The following is a 22,008-nucleotide window of genomic DNA, read 5'->3' as shown; positions in this document are numbered from 1 at the left end:
GTGACAGAAAACTCGTCTGTAGTGGCCAGTGGCTAGGGGGAGGAAAAGGGAGTTAAACTAAAGAAACTTTTTAGAGTGATGTACATATTCTATACTTGACTGTGATGGTTCTAAGACTCTTCATATGGACATGTACGAAAGGGTAAATTTTATTATATGTAAATTAAATCTCGATTAACCTGAACCCTCCTCCCAAAACCTGAGTATTTAATCTATTCTTGAAGGAAAAAACAAAGTGAGACTATTCTAACTATTCTGTTGATTTTTTAAAAATAAGTATCTTAAAATGCGAAACTAGTTTTAAATTAACATTTTATTTTCTTTTTAAGCCCAAAGGCAAGATTTTCTCATGAGCTTAGAAATGAATTCATTTCATACTTCTACCTACTTATATGCCAATAGAGCAACTGTTGCCTTAACACGTGTTTGTATAGGATTCCACAGATACAACAGCTACATGAAGCAAATTACTACATATCCACAAATACACTGACTCAACCCTGTATCACTTCCAAGAACACTAATAGTAACAATAATGTTTCCTCACAGCTCAAAACTATCAGTGTCTACTGAATAAAACTGAACTCTTACCTGGTATTTCAAGCTGCCTTACCCTCTGGCCAAAGCCTCCATTTCCAGAATGAATTCCCATTCCTCTCCCTCATAAAAAAACAGCCACCTTGTAGCTCTAACAGAATTCTTAACATTACTTACACACAAACTGCCTTCTCGACTTCTTGCTCATGTTTCTGCACCAGCTCAGTAAACCGTCCCTTTGTCATCATAGGCTGTGCTTCCTTAGTCATTTAACACTTTTATAACTACCTGCCTTTGTACCTTTCACTCCCATCCAGAAAATAAACTCAGGTGGAAACTGTCTTACAAATTTTTATAGGGCCAATGGTTAGCACCAAATATTAATATCAGAATCTGTGTTGGATTAACCTCTTATAACCAAAATCCCATGCATTTGAAGGATGGGCTCAAATTTCTAACAAGAAAGAGAGATAAAGTTGAAGGAAGTATATGGGTTTAGCTTAGAGAAGAAAAACAATTTCCCACTTTAAATATAATCTCCTCTATTGTTTCCACTAACACTGTTCTTCTGCCACGTCAACCCTGATACCCTGACCGTCTTTATCTCCCAGTCTATCAGTTCCCTCCTGGCGTCACTTTTCTTTTTACCACATGGTCAATCTTTGTCACCAAAAACCTTCACTTTCTTTTATTCTTTCATCTCCACGGACACTTCAACCTTGAATCAACTATTGTTTTCAGTTCTCTTTTGAGTGGAAAAGCTTACAACATCATGCTGATTGGAATTTTAAATATGTGACTTTAATAATAACAGTAATAGTAACACCGTGACCACCACCAATGGCAGCTAACATTTAATGAGCATTTACCATCTTCAGGCACAATGCTCTTTCAATAACCCTATAAGGTATAAGTAAAGAAACAGACATGGAAATGCTAATTAACTTGCCCATTTTAAGAGACCAAAAAGCAGAACTGAAATTTGAACTACGGCAGTTTGACTGCAGGGCAGATTAGTCACTGTGCTATAATTCTTTCCAAAAGCAATCAAAGTTGTACTGCCATGCACATTCAGAACTGATCAAACATTCCTTTATTCATTTCCTTACAATCTTTTTCTTCAAGCAAATGTTCCAACTTTCACTGATTCATTCATAGAAAAATATATTTATTCAGTCGCTGAACAAATGAAATAGTAATGTTGGTCACTGAGACCAACACAGAAGAGGAAGACATGATCTTTGCCTTCTATTTAAGTCCCCAAACTCCATCTGCCCCTTCACTCTCAGCAGAAATCATTAACTAATATTTATTAGCACTTACTGTGCCAAGCACTTTACATATGCAGAATCATGTAACCTATGATACAGTCCTCATTATTATTATTCCCATTCTACATAGAAAAAAACAAAAGCAAAAATAAACAAGTGTGACTACATAAAATTAAGAAGCTTCTGCACAGCAAAGGAAACCAACAAAAATGGAAAGGCAATCTACCAAATGGGAGAAAATACTTGCAAACCATATAATGATAAAGGGTTACTATATAATATTATATATATTATAAAGAATTCATAGACCTCAATATCAAAAAATTAAAAGGAACAAACAAAAACCCACAAACAATCCAGCTTTAAAAATGGAAAAAGGCTCTGAATAAACATTTTTCCAAAAAAGATACACGAATAGCCAAAAGGTATATGAAAGATGCTCAGCATCACCAATCACCAGGAAAATGCAAATCAAAGCTACAATGAAGTATATCATTTCACTCTGTTAGAATGACTACCGTCAAAAACACAAGAAATAAAAAGTACTGGCAAAGATATGGAGAAAAGGGAATCCTTGTGTACTGTTGGTAGGAATGCAAATTGACACAGCCACTATGGAAAAGAATATGGAGATTCCTCAACAAATTCAAAAGAAAAACTACCATAAGATCCTGCAATTTCACTTCTGAGAATGTACTCAAAGGAAAAGGAAACACTAAAGAAAAGATATCTGCATCCCTACACTCACCGCAGAATTATCTACAATAGCTGAGAAGCAATGTGAATGTCCACTGACGGACGAATAAAGAAGATATATTCTTAAAATGGGATATTATTCAGGCACAAAGAGGAGGGAAATCTTGCAACACCAGGAATGGATCTTGAGGGCATTATTCTAAGTGAAATAAGTCAGACAGAGAAAGACAAATATACCAAAACAAAACAAAACACAAAAACAAAACCCAAACTCTTAGATACAGAGGACCGACTCATGGTTGCCAGAGGCACGCATAAGGAGATAGGCACAATGGGCAAGGAAGTTGAAAGGCACAAACAAAAAGTTGCAGTTATAAAATAAATAAGTCATGGGGATTTAACGTACAGGGAGGTAACTACAGTTAACACTGGAATGTATATTTCAAAGTTGCTAAGGAAGTAAATCTTAAAAAAGTTTTCACTTCAAGAAGAAAAAATTTCAACTATGTGTGGTGATAAATGTTACGTTGACTATGTCGTAGTCATTCCTCAAAATATGGAATGATTATGTTGTACGCCTACAACACAATGTTATATGCCAATTATATCTCAAAAATATTTTTTAAGCAAAAAAAACAGAGGCGCAGAAGTTATGTAATATGCCCAAGGTCACACAGCTAAAGAGTTGCAAAGCCAGGATCTAAAACCAGTCTAGATTCAGAATCCAAGCATTCATTAGAATGCCATCGAAGTCACTGATGCCATTAGGCTTCCATCCCTCAACTTCTCTATCTACACCTAAAACATAATCCTCAGTAACTAATTTATTCAACACTGACTGATAACACACTTGCCTTGTTTTGTTCCTTGAATACAACCTTGTTTCTGCACCAGACACTTTGTACTTTCCTAAAACATTATTCCTCTAGGTCTGCCTTCCAATCATCATGACTCAACTTAAATGTCAACTAACCCTGACCTGTCCTGATCACCCTACCTAATATATCACCCTCAACTACAAACTGTTCGCCACACGAAATCGGTTTTATTTCCTCCACGGCTATTTATCACTACCTAAAATGATCAGCTGCTTATTTCTCCCTCCTAGAGTGAAAATTCCAAAGAGGATAGAGACCTTGTCTATCTTGCTCACTGCTACATCTTCAGCACCTCAAACAATGTCTGGAACAAAGCAGGCACTGGATATTTACAGAACAGATGCCAAAACTTCTGCTACACATTAGGATTACCAAAATAAAAAAGATACAGTTCTTAATAAACTCCTGGCCTTTAGATTTATAAATACATACCTCCTCCAACTCTATATTAAAGGATGACTAGCTCCTAACATTTTTAGTGGCTAACCTCTTCACCTGTCATGTCAAATCTGTCCCCGAGATCTCCCTTAGACTTTCCCCCAAGGATTATCCCCTCTCTCACTTCTTTCATTTCTCCTTCTCCACTTACTGAACGTTTCCCACCCACCCTCCCACACTCAAATAACCTTTCCTCAGCCCTACATCTCCCTATTACCCCAAAATACCCCATCGACTCCTTAACCACACCTCTCTTACAAATACATCTTGACCACTTCCTCAAAAGTCACCAGTGACCTGGAAAGTGTTCTCACTTTCTTCAGCATTTAACCCTGCTGAGGACTTTCAATCCAACCAGAGGTGCCACAGTTAATCTTAATTTTTTTTAATCTTTTTTGGTCTGACTTCACTGTCTCCTTTCTCTCACACCTTTAAACTTGATTTTCACTAGAACTTCATCCTCTGTTCTTGCTCCATTCTCTGTCTCTGAAACATTCATCTTTTCCTCTATCTCAACTCGTGCCCCTGTACCAATAATTACATCATTCATTCAGAACCTAAATTCCAGCTCCACTTTCCCCATTAATATTTAATATGAAATGTGACTGAATTCTTAAGCAAATCCTCAATAAAGAATAGTCAGCCACGACTTAGTAAAAATGTGAACTAAAATAATGTTCTAAACAAGCACTGGAAGGCAGTATCATACAACTTAAGGCTTGTTTCGTGAGTACTTCTTGAAATATGGTACGTGAACTAATTCTTCACTAATTTTAATTGATAGCTTGTACAAAAACAAACCAAAGACTAAAAATCATTCTTACACTTTATATATGTGGTTAATCTATATTAATTTTGCCTAAAACTGTATATACAGTTCTAAATACACAGAAACAGTTTTACTGCACTAATACAGTAGCAGAAAGCTAAAACAGGGAACATGCCAGCCACAAATTATTGCGTAAGTCTGGAAACAACATATGAAATACACTCAAATTCTTTAAAAGGGGTTTGTAAAGATGCACCTACAGTGCCATAATTAAAAGACTCACAGCTCAAAATTACACCTAATTATTAGAGCAAACTGTCCATTGAGGTTTTGAGCTATTTTCAAAAACATTAGCAAGAAACAGACTTGTGACATTGTGGCCTTCAATTTAGATAGCAAAGGGTAGTTAGTTATACACATTTACATCAGTATGATAAAACTATTCAAGTCCCAATCCCGTAAACAATCAAACAGACCAGAAGAAATGTTTAGCCAGAAAAAGTGAAGCTCTATCTTTACACCTCTCTGCGGTTGACAGGGGCCACAGCACACACTGGTCAACCACAAATACCTGACTCACAGCCTAGCCCCTCTCATGAGAGAAAATGGCATCTGGTTATTATCGAACAAACTACACATTCAAAAACTACAGTGAACTCTGAAACTTGTTCGACAAAAATCCTCCTATGCTTTCCCTATGTACGGCAAGAAGGTGTGGGGCGGGGTGGGGGGGGGGGGGAGGCGGAGACGAAGACAGCTCGCAATTACCACTGCCAAATCCAAGCTGGCGAAACAAGTCAGTCACCATGCTTCAAGGTATGTGGCATGTAAAGGCATGGACAGGAAGACAACAGGAGAGCCTTAAGCAAAAAGACACCTACATTTTAAGAAAAAGAAAATGAAAGTGATTTCACATCTCCTCCACCAAGGGAGCTGTAGGTGCACCAAGTCTTGAAAGAGATTGTAGGAGCTCCTCAAATGTTCTAGTTGGTGGCAGTTGATCACTACACCAGATGTCACCTTTTGAAGTTTTTCAGGTTTCCCCTTTTCCCCCACAAAACCCCCTCTAGTCTAAGGCCAAAAAGTAACTGAGGAAATAGAACAGAAGGTGAAGGGAAATGGCCGATGGGACAACAGAACACGAGAGCTGCTGTAAGCACGTCTCCCGAGGACCCAAAGGTCTAGTTATCAAAGTACAGCTCTAGAAATCTCTATCAGACACCGTTCACAGCCAGGGAAAACCTCCATCTGTATCCCTTTCGCATATATCTCGTAAACTGAAATCTCCTGTCTTATCCTAAACTCATCCTATATATATGACATTATCCTTAACCGATACCATTGCTTCTCTTAGTGAAAGGCAGATTTTTTTTTTTAAGGGAGGCGGAAAGGTGAGGATGGAAGGTCCTGAGGGAATGGGGGAGGGGGAGGGGTGAGAAATACGTGCAAATACCATTGCGGCAAAGACACTGGACACGCCAGGTCCCTCATCTCTCCTGCAAATTCTCTTCGTGCATGACCCTCCGCTCAGCCCTCCTCCGGCTTCAACAATACACAGACACGTGTCCTAACCGACCCGCACCATCACCTTTGCTAGCACCGCACGCTCCCCGCTTCCACCCTCCCTCGCCCCCCACAAAGACAGTCACACACACTTAAAAGAGCAGAAACTGCTGCCACCGCACCCTCCTTTCTGAGTATTGCTTCTACCATCTAGCATCCAGCGCTGGCTGAAAGACAGCTCGATAAACACGTATGCAGACAGACACACAGGCGGACACCGACACGCACACGGGCGCACATGCAGCATGTGGCGCAAAGAAGGGCACCCGGAGACGCACCTGGAGGCCGGGTGTCCAGCGCTGCTGCCCCCCTGGTCCCTGTCACTGAGCGCAGCTGTGTAAATCCTCCGGTAGCGGTCGGCCAGGGCCCGGCCTGACAGGAGCAGCTGGTAGTGACCCCGGGAGTCCGGGGCCGGCAGCCCCAGCCCCAGCCCCGCGGCCGCCAAGGAGCCCTCGGGAAGCGGCATGAACAGCGCCCCCGGCGCCGGGGAGGAAGAGATGGTAGCGGCCGGGAAGAATCCCTCTCCGCCGGGCCCCGAGGAGGCGGCGGCAGGAGAGGCGGTAGCTGCGCACATCATCCTCCTCGCCGCCGCCGCCTCGTCCCCGCGGGCCGGGCAGGCAGACACGCGCGCGCACACACAGCCCTTTTCCAACGACGACGGCTCCGGCGGCGGCCTCTGGCTCCCGCAGCAGCTGAGACTACAAAGACAGCGACCTCCTCCTTCTCCTCCTTCTTCTCCTCCTCCCCCCCGCGCCGCCCTCGCCACTACTGGGGCCGCTCATCTAACCCCGCCACCCCGGGCGTGTGAGGAGGAGGCGGTGCCGCCGCTGCACCCGCCGCCGCCTCCGCTGCCACCGCCGGAGCCACCCGCAATGGGAAGCGGCCGGCCGCACTGGGCATGCGCCACTCCTCGCGCACGCTCAGTCCCTTCGGCCCCCCGTTCCCGCCCCACCCCCTCTCCGCCGCCACTGCCTCCGCCTCCGGGCATTGGGTGTGGGGCCGGGGAGGCTTGCGGGATCGGGAAGAAGTCCACTTCTCCGGGTTTTACTAGCAGCTTGAGGAAGAGTCGGGAAAGTGCTGGGGAGGCTGTCAGCTCCAGGCAGTCGGCTTTAGGTACTGGGTTCCATCCAGGTGGGAGAACTGGGATCTGAAAGAGAGACCCGGTGCCCGCCTCCAGAGGATGATCGTTCTGTGTTCCTGTTACCTTTCCCCAAGGCGTGCGCTGTCAACGGGAAGATATACTGTGAACGGTGCTGGTTGAACTCAGAATTCAAGGCAAAGGAGGCCAGCCGAATTAGAAGTACCTTTGGTGGTCTTAGTTTGGGGGTTTTGGTCATTAGGATTTAAGTCTGTTAAAAATAGCTTTTACTTACCAAAGACAGGTAGTAATTTGGTGCACCCTCTTTTTCTTTTTTTTTTTTTTTATTCTGTGAAATTATAACTCCCAGGTAGGAGAGTATCCACAAGCCGAAGTATTTCCCAAGTTCTTGTTCTTAACATTTATATCGGAGCTAAATCTTAATACAGTAGTGCTTTTCTCAAATATTCTTTCTTTAACGCCACATTCACCCTAAGAGGGGGGGCACTCTTATCTCTTGATAGTGGTCACTTCATGGCTTATCTTTCTCAGCCCAGACTTACAGTACTAAAGATAATTCTTGAATATGACCTGAAACTACAATTGTGACAGATTGTGTAACATAAGCAAATGTCATATCTACCAAAGATCTTATCAGTGTTATCTATAAATGTAATATTTGCTGAGTCCCCTCTTCCCAGTTATTCTACTAACTTCTTCAAAGTAAATGCTCTAGAAATATATGTGCCAAAGCACCCTGATTCCTATTAAATTTTATCCTTTTGATTCTCAGTTTGAAGAGTTTGCTTAACTGCATAGTCCGGACGAAATCATTTTTAAGTCCTATATCCCAGTGCTATTGACTTCCCCAGTGGCTCAACAGGAGACACAGGGTCAATCCCTGGAACCCGAAGACCCCCTGGATAAGGAAATGGCAACCCACTCCATAGAAATCCCATGGACAGAGCAGCCTGGTCACAAAGAGTCAGATATGACTGAACACGTAAGCACACATATCCTTTATGTACTTACTGGCTCTTAAGCCTCTTTGAATGTTCTTCTCTGTGTGTGTGTGGGGGGGGGGGGGGGGGGAATCAAGCCCTGTTTACTGTTTAGAGAAGTACAAACAAGCAGTGGAGAAATTAAGATAATTCTAGTTTTTATGGGGAGACAGCACTGAAGTATTCCTTTTTATCTGGGGCTTTGAATAATAAATGGATGTCATTTTGATTTTAAAAAGATACCTAGAAGTGGGATAATAAAGCCATGGAACAAAGGACAGGCATGAGAAATCATAGTATTTTCGTCATGTGAGTGGCTCTGTTGTACAGATTTTATATTTGTCTTGTTGCCTCAGCTATAAGCTCCTTCAGAGCTTTTTCTCTATCTTGGTGTCTTCCTCAGCACCTGGTCTAGAACCTTGCCTATGGTAGACATCCAGCAGTTATTTGCTGGGTGAAATTCCCTGTGCTAATGCTCCACCACGGTTACCCACCTGTGTGGAACAGAAACGGCCCCACTCCCCCTCCCCGCTCCGCACTCCCCGCTCCCCCCTCCACCCCCCTACCAACCCTGGGATGAGAGCCGAGACAGAGGTATAGAGGCCGCTAAATGCTCCTGGAGTTAAAGGCCGAACTCCTAGCCCCTCTGAGGGCTAATACTGTTGCAAGAGCCAGAGAGAGAGCCAAAAGGCTCTGGCACGGGAGGGTTTGGGTTCTGACACTGCTATTTGTATGTCTTTGGGCAAGTTTCATCCTCTGACCGGGCCTCCCCGGTAGCTCAGCTGTTAAAAAATCTGCTTGCAATGCAGGAGACCCTGGTTCGATCCCTGGGTTGGGAAGATTCCCTGGAGAAGGGATAGGCTACCCACTCTAGTATTCTTGGGCTTCCCTTGTGGCTCAGCTGGTAAAGAATCCCCCTGCAATGTGGGAGACCTGGGTTGGATCCCTAGGCTGGGAAGATCCTCTGGAGAAGGGAATGGCAACCCACTCCGGTATTCTGGCCTGGAGAATTCCATGGACTGTATAGTCCATGGGATCACAAAGAGTCAGACAGGACTGAGTGACTTTCACTTGCATTCTTTGAAACAGGGTCAGAATAATACTGCAGGAGATTGTGGGAGGACTTCACCTTGTCAGGTGGCTTTTCACAAATGGTTACACACAAAACAGAAGACCCTAGACTTTTCCATAAGGACTGGAATGATGCTTGTGTCTATCCCCGCCCCCCCCCCGCCCCCCGCCCCGTGCATCCCACCTCCTAGCACAGATGCTAGCCCTAAGCAGCAGGGAAATAGACATTGGTTGAATGAATGAACATGTGAATGAAAAAATGTTGCCGGCAGAGAGAAATATTTGCAGCTGGGGCTCAGGTGGTGGCCTGTGCACTCACTGTCCATTTAGAGCTAGTGGAGACTGACCTGGAGCATCTGTCTCCGAGTTCCCCCTTACCCGTTCCTTAATTTCCCTTGGGTCCTTACAGAACCCTTCGGTCCCAGACAGGCCCCTTCCCGAGCCTTCTGGGTACACACAAAACCCGGTAGCTGGATAATTTTGAAAGAATCCCGTTGTCACTGAGCGGCGCCACTAGGCGTGCGCAGAGTCGCACACATGCTCACTTAGGTAGCCGAGGGTGGCGTTTCTGTTGCGGTTGGCAGCGTTTCCTTCCACGGCAGCGGTAGCGGCCGCTCTACCCTAAACTGATAGCCAGTGCAGCATTTTTTCTCTTCTTCCTGATTCCGCCCTGTGCGCTCCCGGGGGTCACTGCAACTTGCTACTCCTTTGCCTTGGCAGCTGGGCAGCTTGGAAGGCTCCCCTGGGGTTAGCGGGGAATAGGGCGCCAGCCGGGAGGGAAAGGGCATTTGGACTCACCCTTGAGTCCACTGTCCAGGGGACCTGTAGGGGAGGGTGCCCCCCACCCCACCCGAGGCAAGTCTCGAGGGTCACCTGAAGCACCGCTGCAAACGACAGAAGTGGATTTCTCGAAATGTGGAAAAGCAAGTGTCCCCTCCCGCCAGTTACTGTTCGCACTACTATCGAAAGCCCCGTGTTGGGAAGGGAGACGTGGGGGGGGGGGGGGTGCTCCCACTATTCAAGAAAATGTGCAGAATGAAAAAACATGTAGAGAGCTTCGCTATTGCTTTTCCAGCCCCATTGAGCAGGGCTCTAGTACTTTCTGTCTGCCATCTTAGCTTTATCTTCTGGCCGGGCTGGGCGTGTATGTGCAATCGTGCTAGGAGGAAGGGTAGAGGCGTGGAGGGAGCATTGGGCGGGCTGGGTGTCAGAATTGGCCAGGCAGGAGTTCAGGGCACAGCCGCCCTCAGAGAACATTGCACTAAGGCAAATCCTGACTTGGCCCATTTTATTAGTGAAACACATGCATAGTATTTTTTTATAGTCTTTGTGGTAGATATCATGCTCATTTCTCGAAAACATCTCTCCTGTCTATGATCGTAGAAGACCATGGCTTCATCTTTTATTCCTGTGACAGAGTTTGTTGTTCTTTTCCACTTGACATTCCAAACCTGGGACTACAATTTTCTGAACTCTTTGCATCTTTTGTACTCTATCTTTAAGCAGATCTTTTAAAGGAAGCTATAAACCCCGATGTACTAAAATACAAGCATAAACCATAAAATGTATGTGAGAGGACACTGATTGATACTGTTTCATTTAAAAGGTTAATATTGTATTAATGCTACACAAGATTTCAAACACAGGAAGCATGTATATAATCAGAAACATCAAGACTGCTGGAAATGTTGTGGTCAATGTCAAGAGTCTGAGTTTGTTTCCTGGATTTGTACGATAATGCATGTAAAAACCAAGATTGGTGGCTCAGAGCATCTTAAAACAAGCTTGGTAGCTGAGAACAATTTGGAAGGAAAAAATACTCCAGAAATTCTTCACTCTTCAGTAGCCACTTTCTAAAGACCCCAGATTTCTGCATTCTTGACAAATATGACCATATTGCACTTTAAAATGAAATATATTTCATATAATTTAATACTGTAAGCTGAATAGAAGTCAGCATGGTGATTGGAATTCTTTTAAACAAAAATCACATATTAGATCCCCTAGATAGACTGACTTATTCCTTTAAACAACTATTTTTAGAGCCTTGGAAGAAGGATCAGTAATTTGTAGTCATGAAGAGTTAATGCTTTTACCTTTTGATTCATATTAGTTTTAAAAGATACAAATTTTATGTCCAAATTTCCCTGCAAATAAAATAATGTAGATTCTAGGGGCCCTGAGTTAAATTTTCATCCCTGAAAAATGTTTCTAAAATATTGATTAGTGAGAATATTCTTTGAAGTATGTAAATTCACTAACATATATTTGAATGCAAATCACAGTTTAAAAAAATCTCCTTGTGATTTGTTTTAGCCCAGGGGAAGCTTTCACAACTGATATAGAAATTCATATAAAGTATAACTCTGAGAGAAATGTCAAAACCATTGAATTTTAATCTTGAAAACTTCAATATAGTTTATAAATTATTAGGTTGATCTTTATTAGTAAGGTTAAATAGTTTAATATTAAATCATATTCCTCAAACCCTAAAGGACTACTGAAATTTTTCTATAGAATATCAATTTTACAGTGTCAAAGTTTCCTTGAACTATATTATTTTTAATAGGGTTCTTGCCTAATCCAGATATCAGGATATATCTAAATGACTCTAAACTGATTATACTATGCTCTTATTTTAAAGACATTTAGCCTCCCTAAGGCTAAGTTTTCTCATCAGTAAAATGAGAGTAATAATAACACCTAGTTCATTAGATTCTTTGAGGATTAATTTAAAAAACATGTATGAAGGACTTGCTAAGCACATTATCTGGCAGGCAATAACTATTATTATTGTGTGTGGTGCTCTATTTGAGGTGTATCCCGATCTTGTGCTAGAGGAAATGATAAAACAGTTACATAGTTTGAGTTGTTTCCTCACAGAGTCCTATCCACAAATACAGATTTACTGTATCTTGACATGACAAGAAGAATTGAATCTAAAGACTATTCATTTCCCTAAAATCTTGGATGATTTATTACTTCACAAAATATATTGCTTATTTTCATTAATTGAATTTCTGGAATTTTAATTGATGGCTATATTTTTGACATCTAATAATCAAAAGATTATAGTTCCTTCTCAAGTGTCTGGTGGCACTTCCAGGGTCAAAAATTATAAATCATCCATGGCTCACATTCTCTTGTTAATTTATCTGTAATTAAACATCAAAATCTTAGCCCCACCCAGTTCAACTTCCTGTTTTGATCAATAGTTTTGACTTTTATATTTTGAAAGTAAAAAGGAGTTGATTTACTAGCTCTTCATAAATAATTCTCTTAAAAATATTTTGCTTCTTCTTTATCATGTCAGATTTGTCTTCCAACTGGGCAAGATGCAGTTTAAAAAGCTTTAGAACATATATTTCATGAAAAATAGTTCTGCTTTTTCTAAATTAATTTGTGGTAAGTAACACTGTTTTCTTAGTTCAGACAAAATAATCATATCTGTATAATGTCAAATGTTGAGAACTAGATTATTTATTTATGTGGTGGAGCAAAGATCCCAAGAAAAGATGTGGTTTCCTTGCAGGTAGTCCTAACATCCATGTCACCACGCAGGTGGGATGGGGTACCAGTAATGTTCTTGTTTGCTCTCGAGTTTATTCCTGCAAACTTCATTTTCCAGGCTCTGTTGTCAGCTAGCTTCAAATTAGGTTAAGCCTGTGGGGTGAGATGGGTGATTGGAAAGTGGGAAGGAGGAGAAACTGTGCCTCTCCCATCCCCCGCCCCACCTCACTGCTTTTTCAATTTTGGAGCAATAGCACCTCTGTGGTTCCAGCTTCTCCCGGACTGCTTCTCCTTCCATGATCCAGCTCCAGCCAGATACCCTCTGTTGTACAACCAGTTCTCATTGGGCAGCCCTGGCTCCTGGAATCTGGTAACAGTTTCTCCTCCTGTGGGCTCTCCATCGCCAGGGATTATAGTCATTTCCTGCTGGTATTACTCCTTGAGATGTCTCTATCCCTCCTTTGGCTTTTCAGCTCCTTCAGCACTGTTGCAATTAGTTCTCCATATTCAGTCCCCTCTCTGAAAGACCTGGCATGCACTTGTTTGTTTTCCTGATTGGACTCCAAGTGAGGCAGATAGTCTCCCATCTCCATAAAAGACCTGAATTGGCTCCTCAGCCAAATGATGGCATGTCATCCTCTTTCATCTGGTCTTTAAAGCTTGTAGATCTGACCTCAATTAGCAAAACAGGAACCTACTTTGAGAACAAAATTGATTGACTCACTGCACCCTTTCCAAATCCCCTTCTTCCATTCCTGCCTCTACTCTAGAGACAGGAAAAAAAAAAGAAGTATTCTCCCTGGGAGACTCTCCTACATCTAAGGTTGGCTTTGGGGCCCAATTCAGGCTGGCAGGATGAAGGAGAATCTGCTGGTGCTGCTCTGTGGTCTCTCTCTTTCCACCTCAAAGATGGTCAGGATGGTTGATGTTTGTAGCCGTGAGCGAAGACGTATGAGATAAATGCCAAGGGCATCACTGACATCATCCTTGATATGTGGAGCCACTGAACAAAGTTTCAAACTTATTTTTATGATTAAAAAAAAAACCTTTCTTGCTTTATGCAAGTCAAATATCAAAAAGTTCACTGCAGTGTTTTATGTCTTGCCTTCGGGTTTATTAACGATTTCTGCAGTGCTGTGCCTCCCAGATATCCTCCAGATCTGAGGCACTTATTCCCCCAGCTGCTGGGAGTATTGCCCACTAGATGCTCACAGCTAAGCCCCTTCTGTAAGTTGCCCTTGGTCTTAGAGAGTTGTCCAGGATTCCAAGGTTCCAGCCCCTCTGCAGGGGGAGCCCCCATCAGTTCACTGCTCAGCGAGGTATACAAAGCCCTGGCCCTCTGACCATATTTCAGGATGACTTTGAAGAGCCACTCTAGCTCACATCTCTCCATTACCTAAGGCCTTTGTTCCAACTGCCCTGCATCAATTTCTCTTTCTCACCTGCTTTTCTCACTCATTCACAAGCAGTATTATTGAAAGGACTTCATGATAAACTTTCTACATGCAAGTCTCCTTCTCTGAGTCTGTTTTAAGAAACAGAGCCTGACTTATCGGTTAGTATGGATAGTGGGCTGAAGATGCAAACTCTAAAATGGGATTTTGGAGCTGGATCACCCACTGATTAGATGACAATGAGGACCCCATCTGTGGTGGATGGTTTCTAAAGTGACACCATGATCTCTGTCTCCTAATACCCCTGCACTTGTATGAACCTCTCCACTTAGGTTTGGACCTGCAAATTCTTTCTAACCAATAGGATACAGCACAATGACAGAGCGTACATGTGTGTGACTAGGCTACATAATATCACAATTCCCATCTTGCTGGGACCCTCTCTTTTTTTGCTGACTTTGAAGCAGCTAGCTACCATATTGTGAACCTCTGTATGGAGAGGACCACATCACAGGAAGCTGATGGCATGTTCTGATCAACAGCCAACAAAGACAGTTCTTCAGTCCGGCAGCCTACAAGAAACCTAATTCTGCCAAAAAAAAAAAGTATGAGTGTAAGAGTGCTGAGTCTCAGATGGGACTATAGCCCCAGCGGACACCTTGATTTCAGAGGACAGAGCCAAGCCATGATAATATGTGTCATTTTAAGCCAGTAAGTATGTGATAACATTGCACTGTAGAAGGACAATGAAATGCTGAGTTAGGGGTCCAGTGGTCTGGGGCATGCCAGATGCCTGCTACAAAGTATAGGGTGGGCTGTCACATCTTACACTTGCTACCACAAAGGAGGGACAAGATGTGCTAGGCTTCTCTGAGTTCTGCAGGTGTATTTGATTGAGAATATTGCTCTGACACATTTCGTGAATGACACAGATGGCTGCCAGATTTAAGTGCTGCCCAGAGCAGGAAAGTGCTCTGCACCATCTCTTAAGTGTGGGGTAAGGACTTCTGCTTCTTGGACTATACAGCATGACAGCATGTATGGTATTAATGTATTAGTGGTGGGGAAAGATGCAATGCAATGAATGGAAAGTTTCAATGGGAGAATAACAAAGAAGAGCATGGCCACATGACCTTTAAAATAAAAATCATAAACTATTGAAAATAGCTCCTGGCACACTGTGTGGGCCAGGAACATGGGAAGAACACCTCATCATGGATGTCAGAAGGCTAGAAGTGCCCAGCAGGAGCTAGGTTTTGCTGAATCCACCAACTTGCAAGATCCAGGGGGCCCACACAAACCTCTGGTAAGATGGAGGTAATATACTGAGGATTGGGTGTGAACAGGGCCAGAGAGCAAGTAAGCTGCATGATTGTGTGGCTAGATGTCATCAATCCTTCTTGCACTGGTACCTGTGTCTAAGCTCACATATGGCTGCATGGGATTGGAAGGCCCCTTATGACTGATGTAGAAGAGGAAAAAGGCTGAGCTTGGTGCAAGCATAGATGACTTGGTAAGTAGGTGCAAGTTGACAGGAACTGCTGCTTGTCTATGATCTGATAGATAATGATGAGGCAAAATCCTCTCAGTGATTCAAACTTCATGCATTGAGCATAGTCGTCCATTTTGCATGTAAGTGGCCTGAAGTAAGAATATGTATGATCCATGGGTTGTATCAGGTGGCTTGGCCATTTGGTAAGGGCCTGGAAGAAGAAAGATTGGAATATTGGGCAGAAGAAGATCTATGGAAGAGGCATATGAACAGATCTGTGGGAGTGAGCACAAAATGTGACTTTCTTTGAATCACATGGTGATGCCCATCAGAGAATGTCCCACCATGACCGCGGAGATAGAATGACTCCTCCAGTTGGTATCAGCTTCTATTTTTGTTCACCCAATAGGGGCACAGAGGGCACATGGAGAGGGTAGCCATGGTGCAGAGATGGAGGCTATGTGTGGGTGCAAGGATGGAGGTTATGCATGGACCTTACAGGGAGGCCTTTCCCTTAACAATGCTGATCTAGCTACTGCTACTGCAGAATGTGCAATCTGCCAGCAAAATGAAGCAGGGTTCCTCAAGGAAATGAACCAGCCACTTGCTGGATATCTGATCACATTCCACCCTGGAAGGGTCAGTGATTGACCTGGGACTGATGCTTGTTCTGATATGGACTTGCATTCCCTGGGGCTTCCCTGGTGACTCAGTGGTAAAGAATCCACCTGCAATGCAGGAGACTTGGGTTTAATCCCTGGGTAGGGAGGATCTCTGGAGAAGGAAATGGCAACCTACTCAAATACTGTTACTGGGAAAATCCCATGGACAAAGGAGCCTGATGGACTACCACCCATGGGTCTCAAAAGTGTCAGACACGACTGAGCAACTATACAAACATTGCATTCCCCACCCATATTGGCCAACATCCTCATCTGAAGGCTTAGGGAGTTCTATTTCACAGATATGAGATCCTGAAAAGCATTATCTCAGCCCAGAGTGTCCACTTTATAGTATATGTCTGTGTTAGACTGAATAATGACCCCCCCAAAAATTTTCCACATTAAAATCCTCAAAGTCTGTGAATGTTACCTTACCTGTTACCTTACCTGGCAAAAGGCTTCCCACGTGACGGTAGTGGTAAAGAACCCGCCTGCCAATGCAGGAGACACAGGAGATGCGGATTTGATCCCTGGGTCAGGAAGATCCCCTGGAGGAGCGCGTGGCAACCCACTCCGGTATTCTGGAGGAAAATCCCATGGACAGAGGAGTTTGGTGGGCTGAAGTCCATGGGGTCACAAAGAGTCAGACCCAACTGAAGTGACTTAGTATGCACACATGCACACCAGGCAAAAGGGGTGTTGCAGATGTAATTGAATTAAAGATCCTCAGACGAGAAGAGCACTCTGGATTATTCAGGTGGAACCAATAGAATCACAAGAGTGCTTATAAGGGGGAGGCAAGAGGCTCAGAGTGAGAGGAGGTACTATGTCTATGGAAGCAGGGCCAGATGAGAGATGATGGCAGAAGCAGAAAAGAGAAAAAAAGAAATTTGAAGATGCTCTGCTGCTGGCTTTGGTGGTGGAATGAGGGCTCTGAGCCAGGAAATGTATATGACCTATGGAGGCTGGAAAAGCAGAGGAAATTAATCCTTCCCTGGAGCCTCCAGGAGGTGTATAGCCCTGCTGACACCTTGGTTTTTATGGCTTCTGACCTCTGAAAATGTAAGATAAATTTGGTCTGTTTTAACCCAGTAAGTTTGTGACAGCAACAAAAGGAAGCCAATAAAATATCCATTGGCTCAGATGCTCAGTCATGTCTGACTCTTTGCAACCCGATGGACTGTAGCCCACCAGTCTCCTCTGTCCATGGGATTCTCCAGACAAGAATACTGGAGCAGTTTGCCAGTGCTCGAGGTGGACTGTCTTGGATATTATAGGGTTCTTGCCCAGACTGATGCCCCTTCGGAACTGAGTGTCTTATTCTCCAGCAGTCACAAGTGTTGTCTGCTGACAACTCACAGCTGAGCCCTCTCTGAGCCTTGGGCTCAGAAGTCAGTGGAAGGTTGCTGTGTGGACCGTGGTTATGTCCCCTCCCTGAGGTGCAGTTTGCATCAACTGACTTAAATTCCCCGTTATTATAATAATGGCTAAGTGAGAGGACAGAGTTTAATGTAAAGCCAAAGAAGCTGTGCTCTCTGAACCCCAGATGTTAGCAGTTTTAGCCAAACACTTGCTTTAAAACTGGCAGGGCAGTCCTCATTAGACTGTGGGGAAGAGTTGGCGTGCTCGCTGAAGGCACCTAACTCCCAGCTGGATGAAAGGAGGAGGAGGACAGGGCGAGGCTATAAACACCTACGCATTTCTGCTTCCTGACTCAGCAGTGAGATAGGCGATGCCCCTCCCCCGCTCATCCATCTTCTGTCATGGCTGTTCCGCCTAGTGATGGATGTAGCTGGGCACCAGGAACAAAGGAGATTGGTTAGGCAGTTAATGTTGTAGTTTAGCATGACCCCCTGAGTGTCTCAACTAATGTAGTCATCATGGAGGGGCGAGGACCGCTTAAGAGGTAAGACACACGGGAAGAAGTGGTCTCACGTGAAGGGTGAGGGAAATGGAGGATCCTCATGTCATTCCCAGTCTCTGGGTGGACCTTGGTGTTAATGAATCCAGGGAACAAAGGCTGTTTCAGGATGGGAGATGAAGAGTGCTGTTTATCTTCTCTCTTTCTTGCTCTGAAAGTAACTTGGGAGTATGTTTTTAGAGGATGTAATCACTCCCCTTACACACATCCCTTTGCCATTAGTTTATGGCTCACTCCAGACCCACTCCGGGCTTCCCCATGGCTCATCTGGTAAAGAATCCACCTGCAATTCGGGAGACCTGGGTTAGATCCCTGGGTTGGGAAGATCCCCTGGAGATGGGAAAGGCTACCCACTCCAGTGTTCTGGCCTGGAGAATTCCATCGACTGTATAGTCCATGGGGTCCCAAAGGGTCGAACACGACTGAGCGACTTTCACTTCACAAAACCCACTCCAGGATTCTTGCCTGGAAAATCCCATGGACAGAGGAGCCTGGTGGGCTACAATCCATAGGGTCACGAAGAGTCAGACATGACCTAGCCACTAAATAACAACAAAACCTTTTCCCTACACAGCCGTCATCTTTAAAAATTATATCATATGCAATAAAATATTTTCCAGCAATTAAAAGGAATATATGCTACCACATGGATGACCTTAAAAATATCATGCTAAGAAGCCAGACAAAAAAGGGCACATATTGTGTGGTTCCACTTATATGTAACATCCAGAATATGCAAATCCATTGAAATAGAAAGTGGACTGGTGGTTGCCAGTGGTTGGAGAAGTCATGGGTGGAGAGAGACTACTGCTTCGTGCCCCTGGAGTCTAGGTCCTGTGCACCGCATCAGCTGGGCTCCCTGGAGGCTGCATTCTGCTTGGGTTTGGCCAATGGGGATGCCTTCTCAGGAGACTGCAGCACAGGGGAAGAGGTAGTTCAGGCTATTTTTTCCCAGCTCTCCCTCTTCTTCTGACAGCGGTTGTGTCGCCTCACGAGTGGAGTTCCTGCTGGGCAGCTCCTCCTCCTTGGCACCAGCGGCCAGGGCTCTGATAACTCTTTTCCTCTCTTTGCCCCTTCAGTTCCACGAAGGAAACAACTTCCTGCCTCCCATGTCTCTTCCCTTACCCTACCCACTCCTCCGAAAAGATTTCCTTCATTGAAGTCTCTTCATTTGAACCATCTGGGGTGATGTGTTTTCTGACAGAATTCTGATTGGTACTCCTGAAACCTTGATGAATTAGGACAATAAAAGCTTACTCCTCACGTATTTGACACAAGGCAGATTAACTCCCTTTCATCTTGGAGCTTTGCCATCTGGACCACGTGGCCTCCAACACAAAGCAGAAAAAAGAGTGAATTGGAAGATTGCAAGGGTCTGTATAGTCAAAGCTATGGTTTTTCCAGTAGTCATGTATGGATGTGAGAGTTGGACTATAAAGAAGGCTGAGTGCTGAAGAATTGATGCTCTCGAATTGTGGTGCTGGAGAAGACTCTTAAGAGTCCCTTGGACGTCAAGGAGATCAAACCAGTAAATTCTAAAAGAAATCAACCCTGAATATTCAATGTAAGGACTGATGCTGAAGCTGAAACTCCAATACGTTGGCCATTTGATTCGAAGAGCTGACTCATTGGAAAAGACCCTGATGCTGGGAAAGATTGAGGGCAGGAAGAGAGGAGGGCAACAGAGGATGAGATGGTTGGATGGCATCACTGACTCGATGGACATGAATTTATGCAAACTCTGGGAGATAGTGATGGACAGGGAAGCCTGGCGTGCTACAGTCCATAGGGTCACAAAGAGTCAGACACAACTTAGTAACTGAACAACAACAACAAGGGATGCCATCAAGGGCCAGGCCTGGAGGTGGTTTACATCCCTCTCACCCACATTCAGTGCTAAGGACAAGTCACAGGGCCACAAACTAGGTGCCAGAGAGGCTGGGAGAGTAGTATAGTGAACGTTAGATATTTTCTCTAGCGAGTATTACAAAATTGCCTTCAGGTTTAAGTGGACTCTTTAGCAGGGCATAAAAAATACACCAGCATCTGGCCCCAGCCCACCTTACTCTCTTTGTGGCTGCTAGGGCCCCCTGCTGTGCCTTTGCACAGGCTTTCTCCTCTGCTTGAGTTTCTGTTCTCCCTCTTCTCTACCTGGCATAACTTCAAAACTTGGCTTAATAATTAACTCCTCCAGGAAACTTACCCTGACCCTTCCTAAGGCTGGTTTAACTACCAGATCTCTGTACTACTACAGGGCCAGGAAAGAATCTCCATCATAATGTTTATGATTTTGTGTTATTTCATTCATTTCTTGCCAATTAGACTGTGAGTCTCTTAAAGGCACGGATTATATTTCATTTCTACCTTTTCCAGTATCTATCATGTAGTCACTATGCAAATAATTATTTTAGTTAGTTGCTCTTAGCAGAGTCAGTACCTAGAGAGCATTTCAAAAATTTGTAGAAATGTGTTTGGTTGTGATAATAACCACAAAACACTACTTAAATTTAGGGCAGCAGCTAGAGATAATAAACATCCTGCATTATATAGGACAGTCCCTCATAATAAAGAACTATTCTCTTTCCTTCAACACTTTCAAACATCCCAGTAGATTTTCAAATAGATGAAATATCTATTTATAGCAACCTGCCCCTAGAATCTAATTCAGTTTTACTTATAAATGTTGTTTTAATTATCTGCTGCTGTACTGTAAACAACGCAGAACTTAGAGGCTTAAGACAATAGAAATGTATTATTTCCTAAGATCCTATGGGATGACTGACTCAACTGGGCCATTCTATTCCGGGTGACCTTGACTGTTGACTGGGCTTGTAAATCCAAGATGGCTCACTCCCAGTGCTGGAACTGGGTTGGTCCAAAACTTCACTCAGGTTTTCTATCCATCTTAAGGAAAAGCCCAAATGAACTTTTTGGCAAATCCAACGCTTGAATAGGAGTTGATCTGGTGCTGTCAAGTGGAGAACCTCGGACCTCCTTCATGTGGCGCCTTCACATGGCTCAGTGTCTCATAGTAGCTGGGTTCCAAAAGATGGCAAGTGGAAGCTGCCAGGGCTGTTCAGACTAGGGCCTAGAAGTCTCAGAACAGTGCTTGGGCTGCTTTCTATTGGTAAGGTCCAGTCCAGACTTATATGAGGACAAAGAAACTCCACCTCTTGTGAGAAGCAGCTTGCCCATACAGGGAGAAGAACATTGAGGGTCATCCATCTTCAGAGAGTAGCTACCTCAGACACTAAGTGATCTTTGTCTAGTTTAAGAATTTTCCAGATATATTGCAAAGTTACAAATCAAGAGAAATTTGAACTGTTTCTTTTGAAATTTTATTCATTATATTTGAGTTGTCAATAAAATACATCCACATCAGTCTGTCTTTGTAGTTGTCATATTCATGGTAAGTCAACATTTAGATTCACGTATCTGATTACTTCTTTATATCTTCTACTGAAATCTTACCAAAGTATTTATAAATATGTAGTATGATATATATATGTTATACACACACTACATATATGTAAACTTAAGGAAATGTATTTTAGTTTAAGCATATTTATATATTCTAGTATATTAAAATAATTATAAAGTATTTAGAAAATGACATATAAGCATATTTATGTGTGCACTTTGTTTATTAAATATATATAAAACACCAAAATATTGATAGGATATATAAATATAAATTTTCATTTTAGTTTTCTTTTATATAAGGTCT

General features: G+C 43.4%; 1 protein-coding gene and 1 long non-coding RNA gene across 13 annotated transcripts in view; one reads left to right on the top strand and one right to left on the bottom strand.

Moving 5' to 3' along the window:
* MYCBP2 (MYC binding protein 2) overlaps window positions 1-7,033 on the bottom strand; it is a 261,465-nt gene extending 254,432 nt beyond the window's left edge. For 10 of the 12 annotated variants that reach the window (XM_043477938.1, XM_043477940.1, XM_043477939.1 and 7 more), the window contains exon 1: window positions 6,431-7,018. In XM_043477938.1, the coding sequence (XP_043333873.1) occupies window positions 6,431-6,729 (299 nt within the window). In that variant the 5' untranslated portion in view covers window positions 6,730-7,018. Of the gene's footprint in view, window positions 1-6,430 lie in introns of all 12 variants that reach the window. The other 2 variants (XR_006271202.1, XM_043477949.1) reach the window with 2 other exon arrangements.
* Window positions 7,034-7,170: 137 nt separating this feature from the next.
* Window positions 7,171-22,008, top strand: part of LOC122447585 — a 172,539-nt gene continuing 157,701 nt past the window's right edge. Inside the window, exon 1 of the long non-coding RNA XR_006271295.1 lies at window positions 7,171-7,265. This is a non-coding gene — a long non-coding RNA (uncharacterized LOC122447585). The remainder of the gene's footprint in view (window positions 7,266-22,008) is intronic.

This window comes from Cervus canadensis, chromosome 9 (assembly GCF_019320065.1).
Source record: "Cervus canadensis isolate Bull #8, Minnesota chromosome 9, ASM1932006v1, whole genome shotgun sequence".
NCBI lineage: Eukaryota > Metazoa > Chordata > Mammalia > Artiodactyla > Cervidae > Cervus > Cervus canadensis.
The sequence above is the reverse complement of the archived record's forward strand: the minus strand, read 5'-3'. Positions and strand labels throughout refer to the sequence as shown.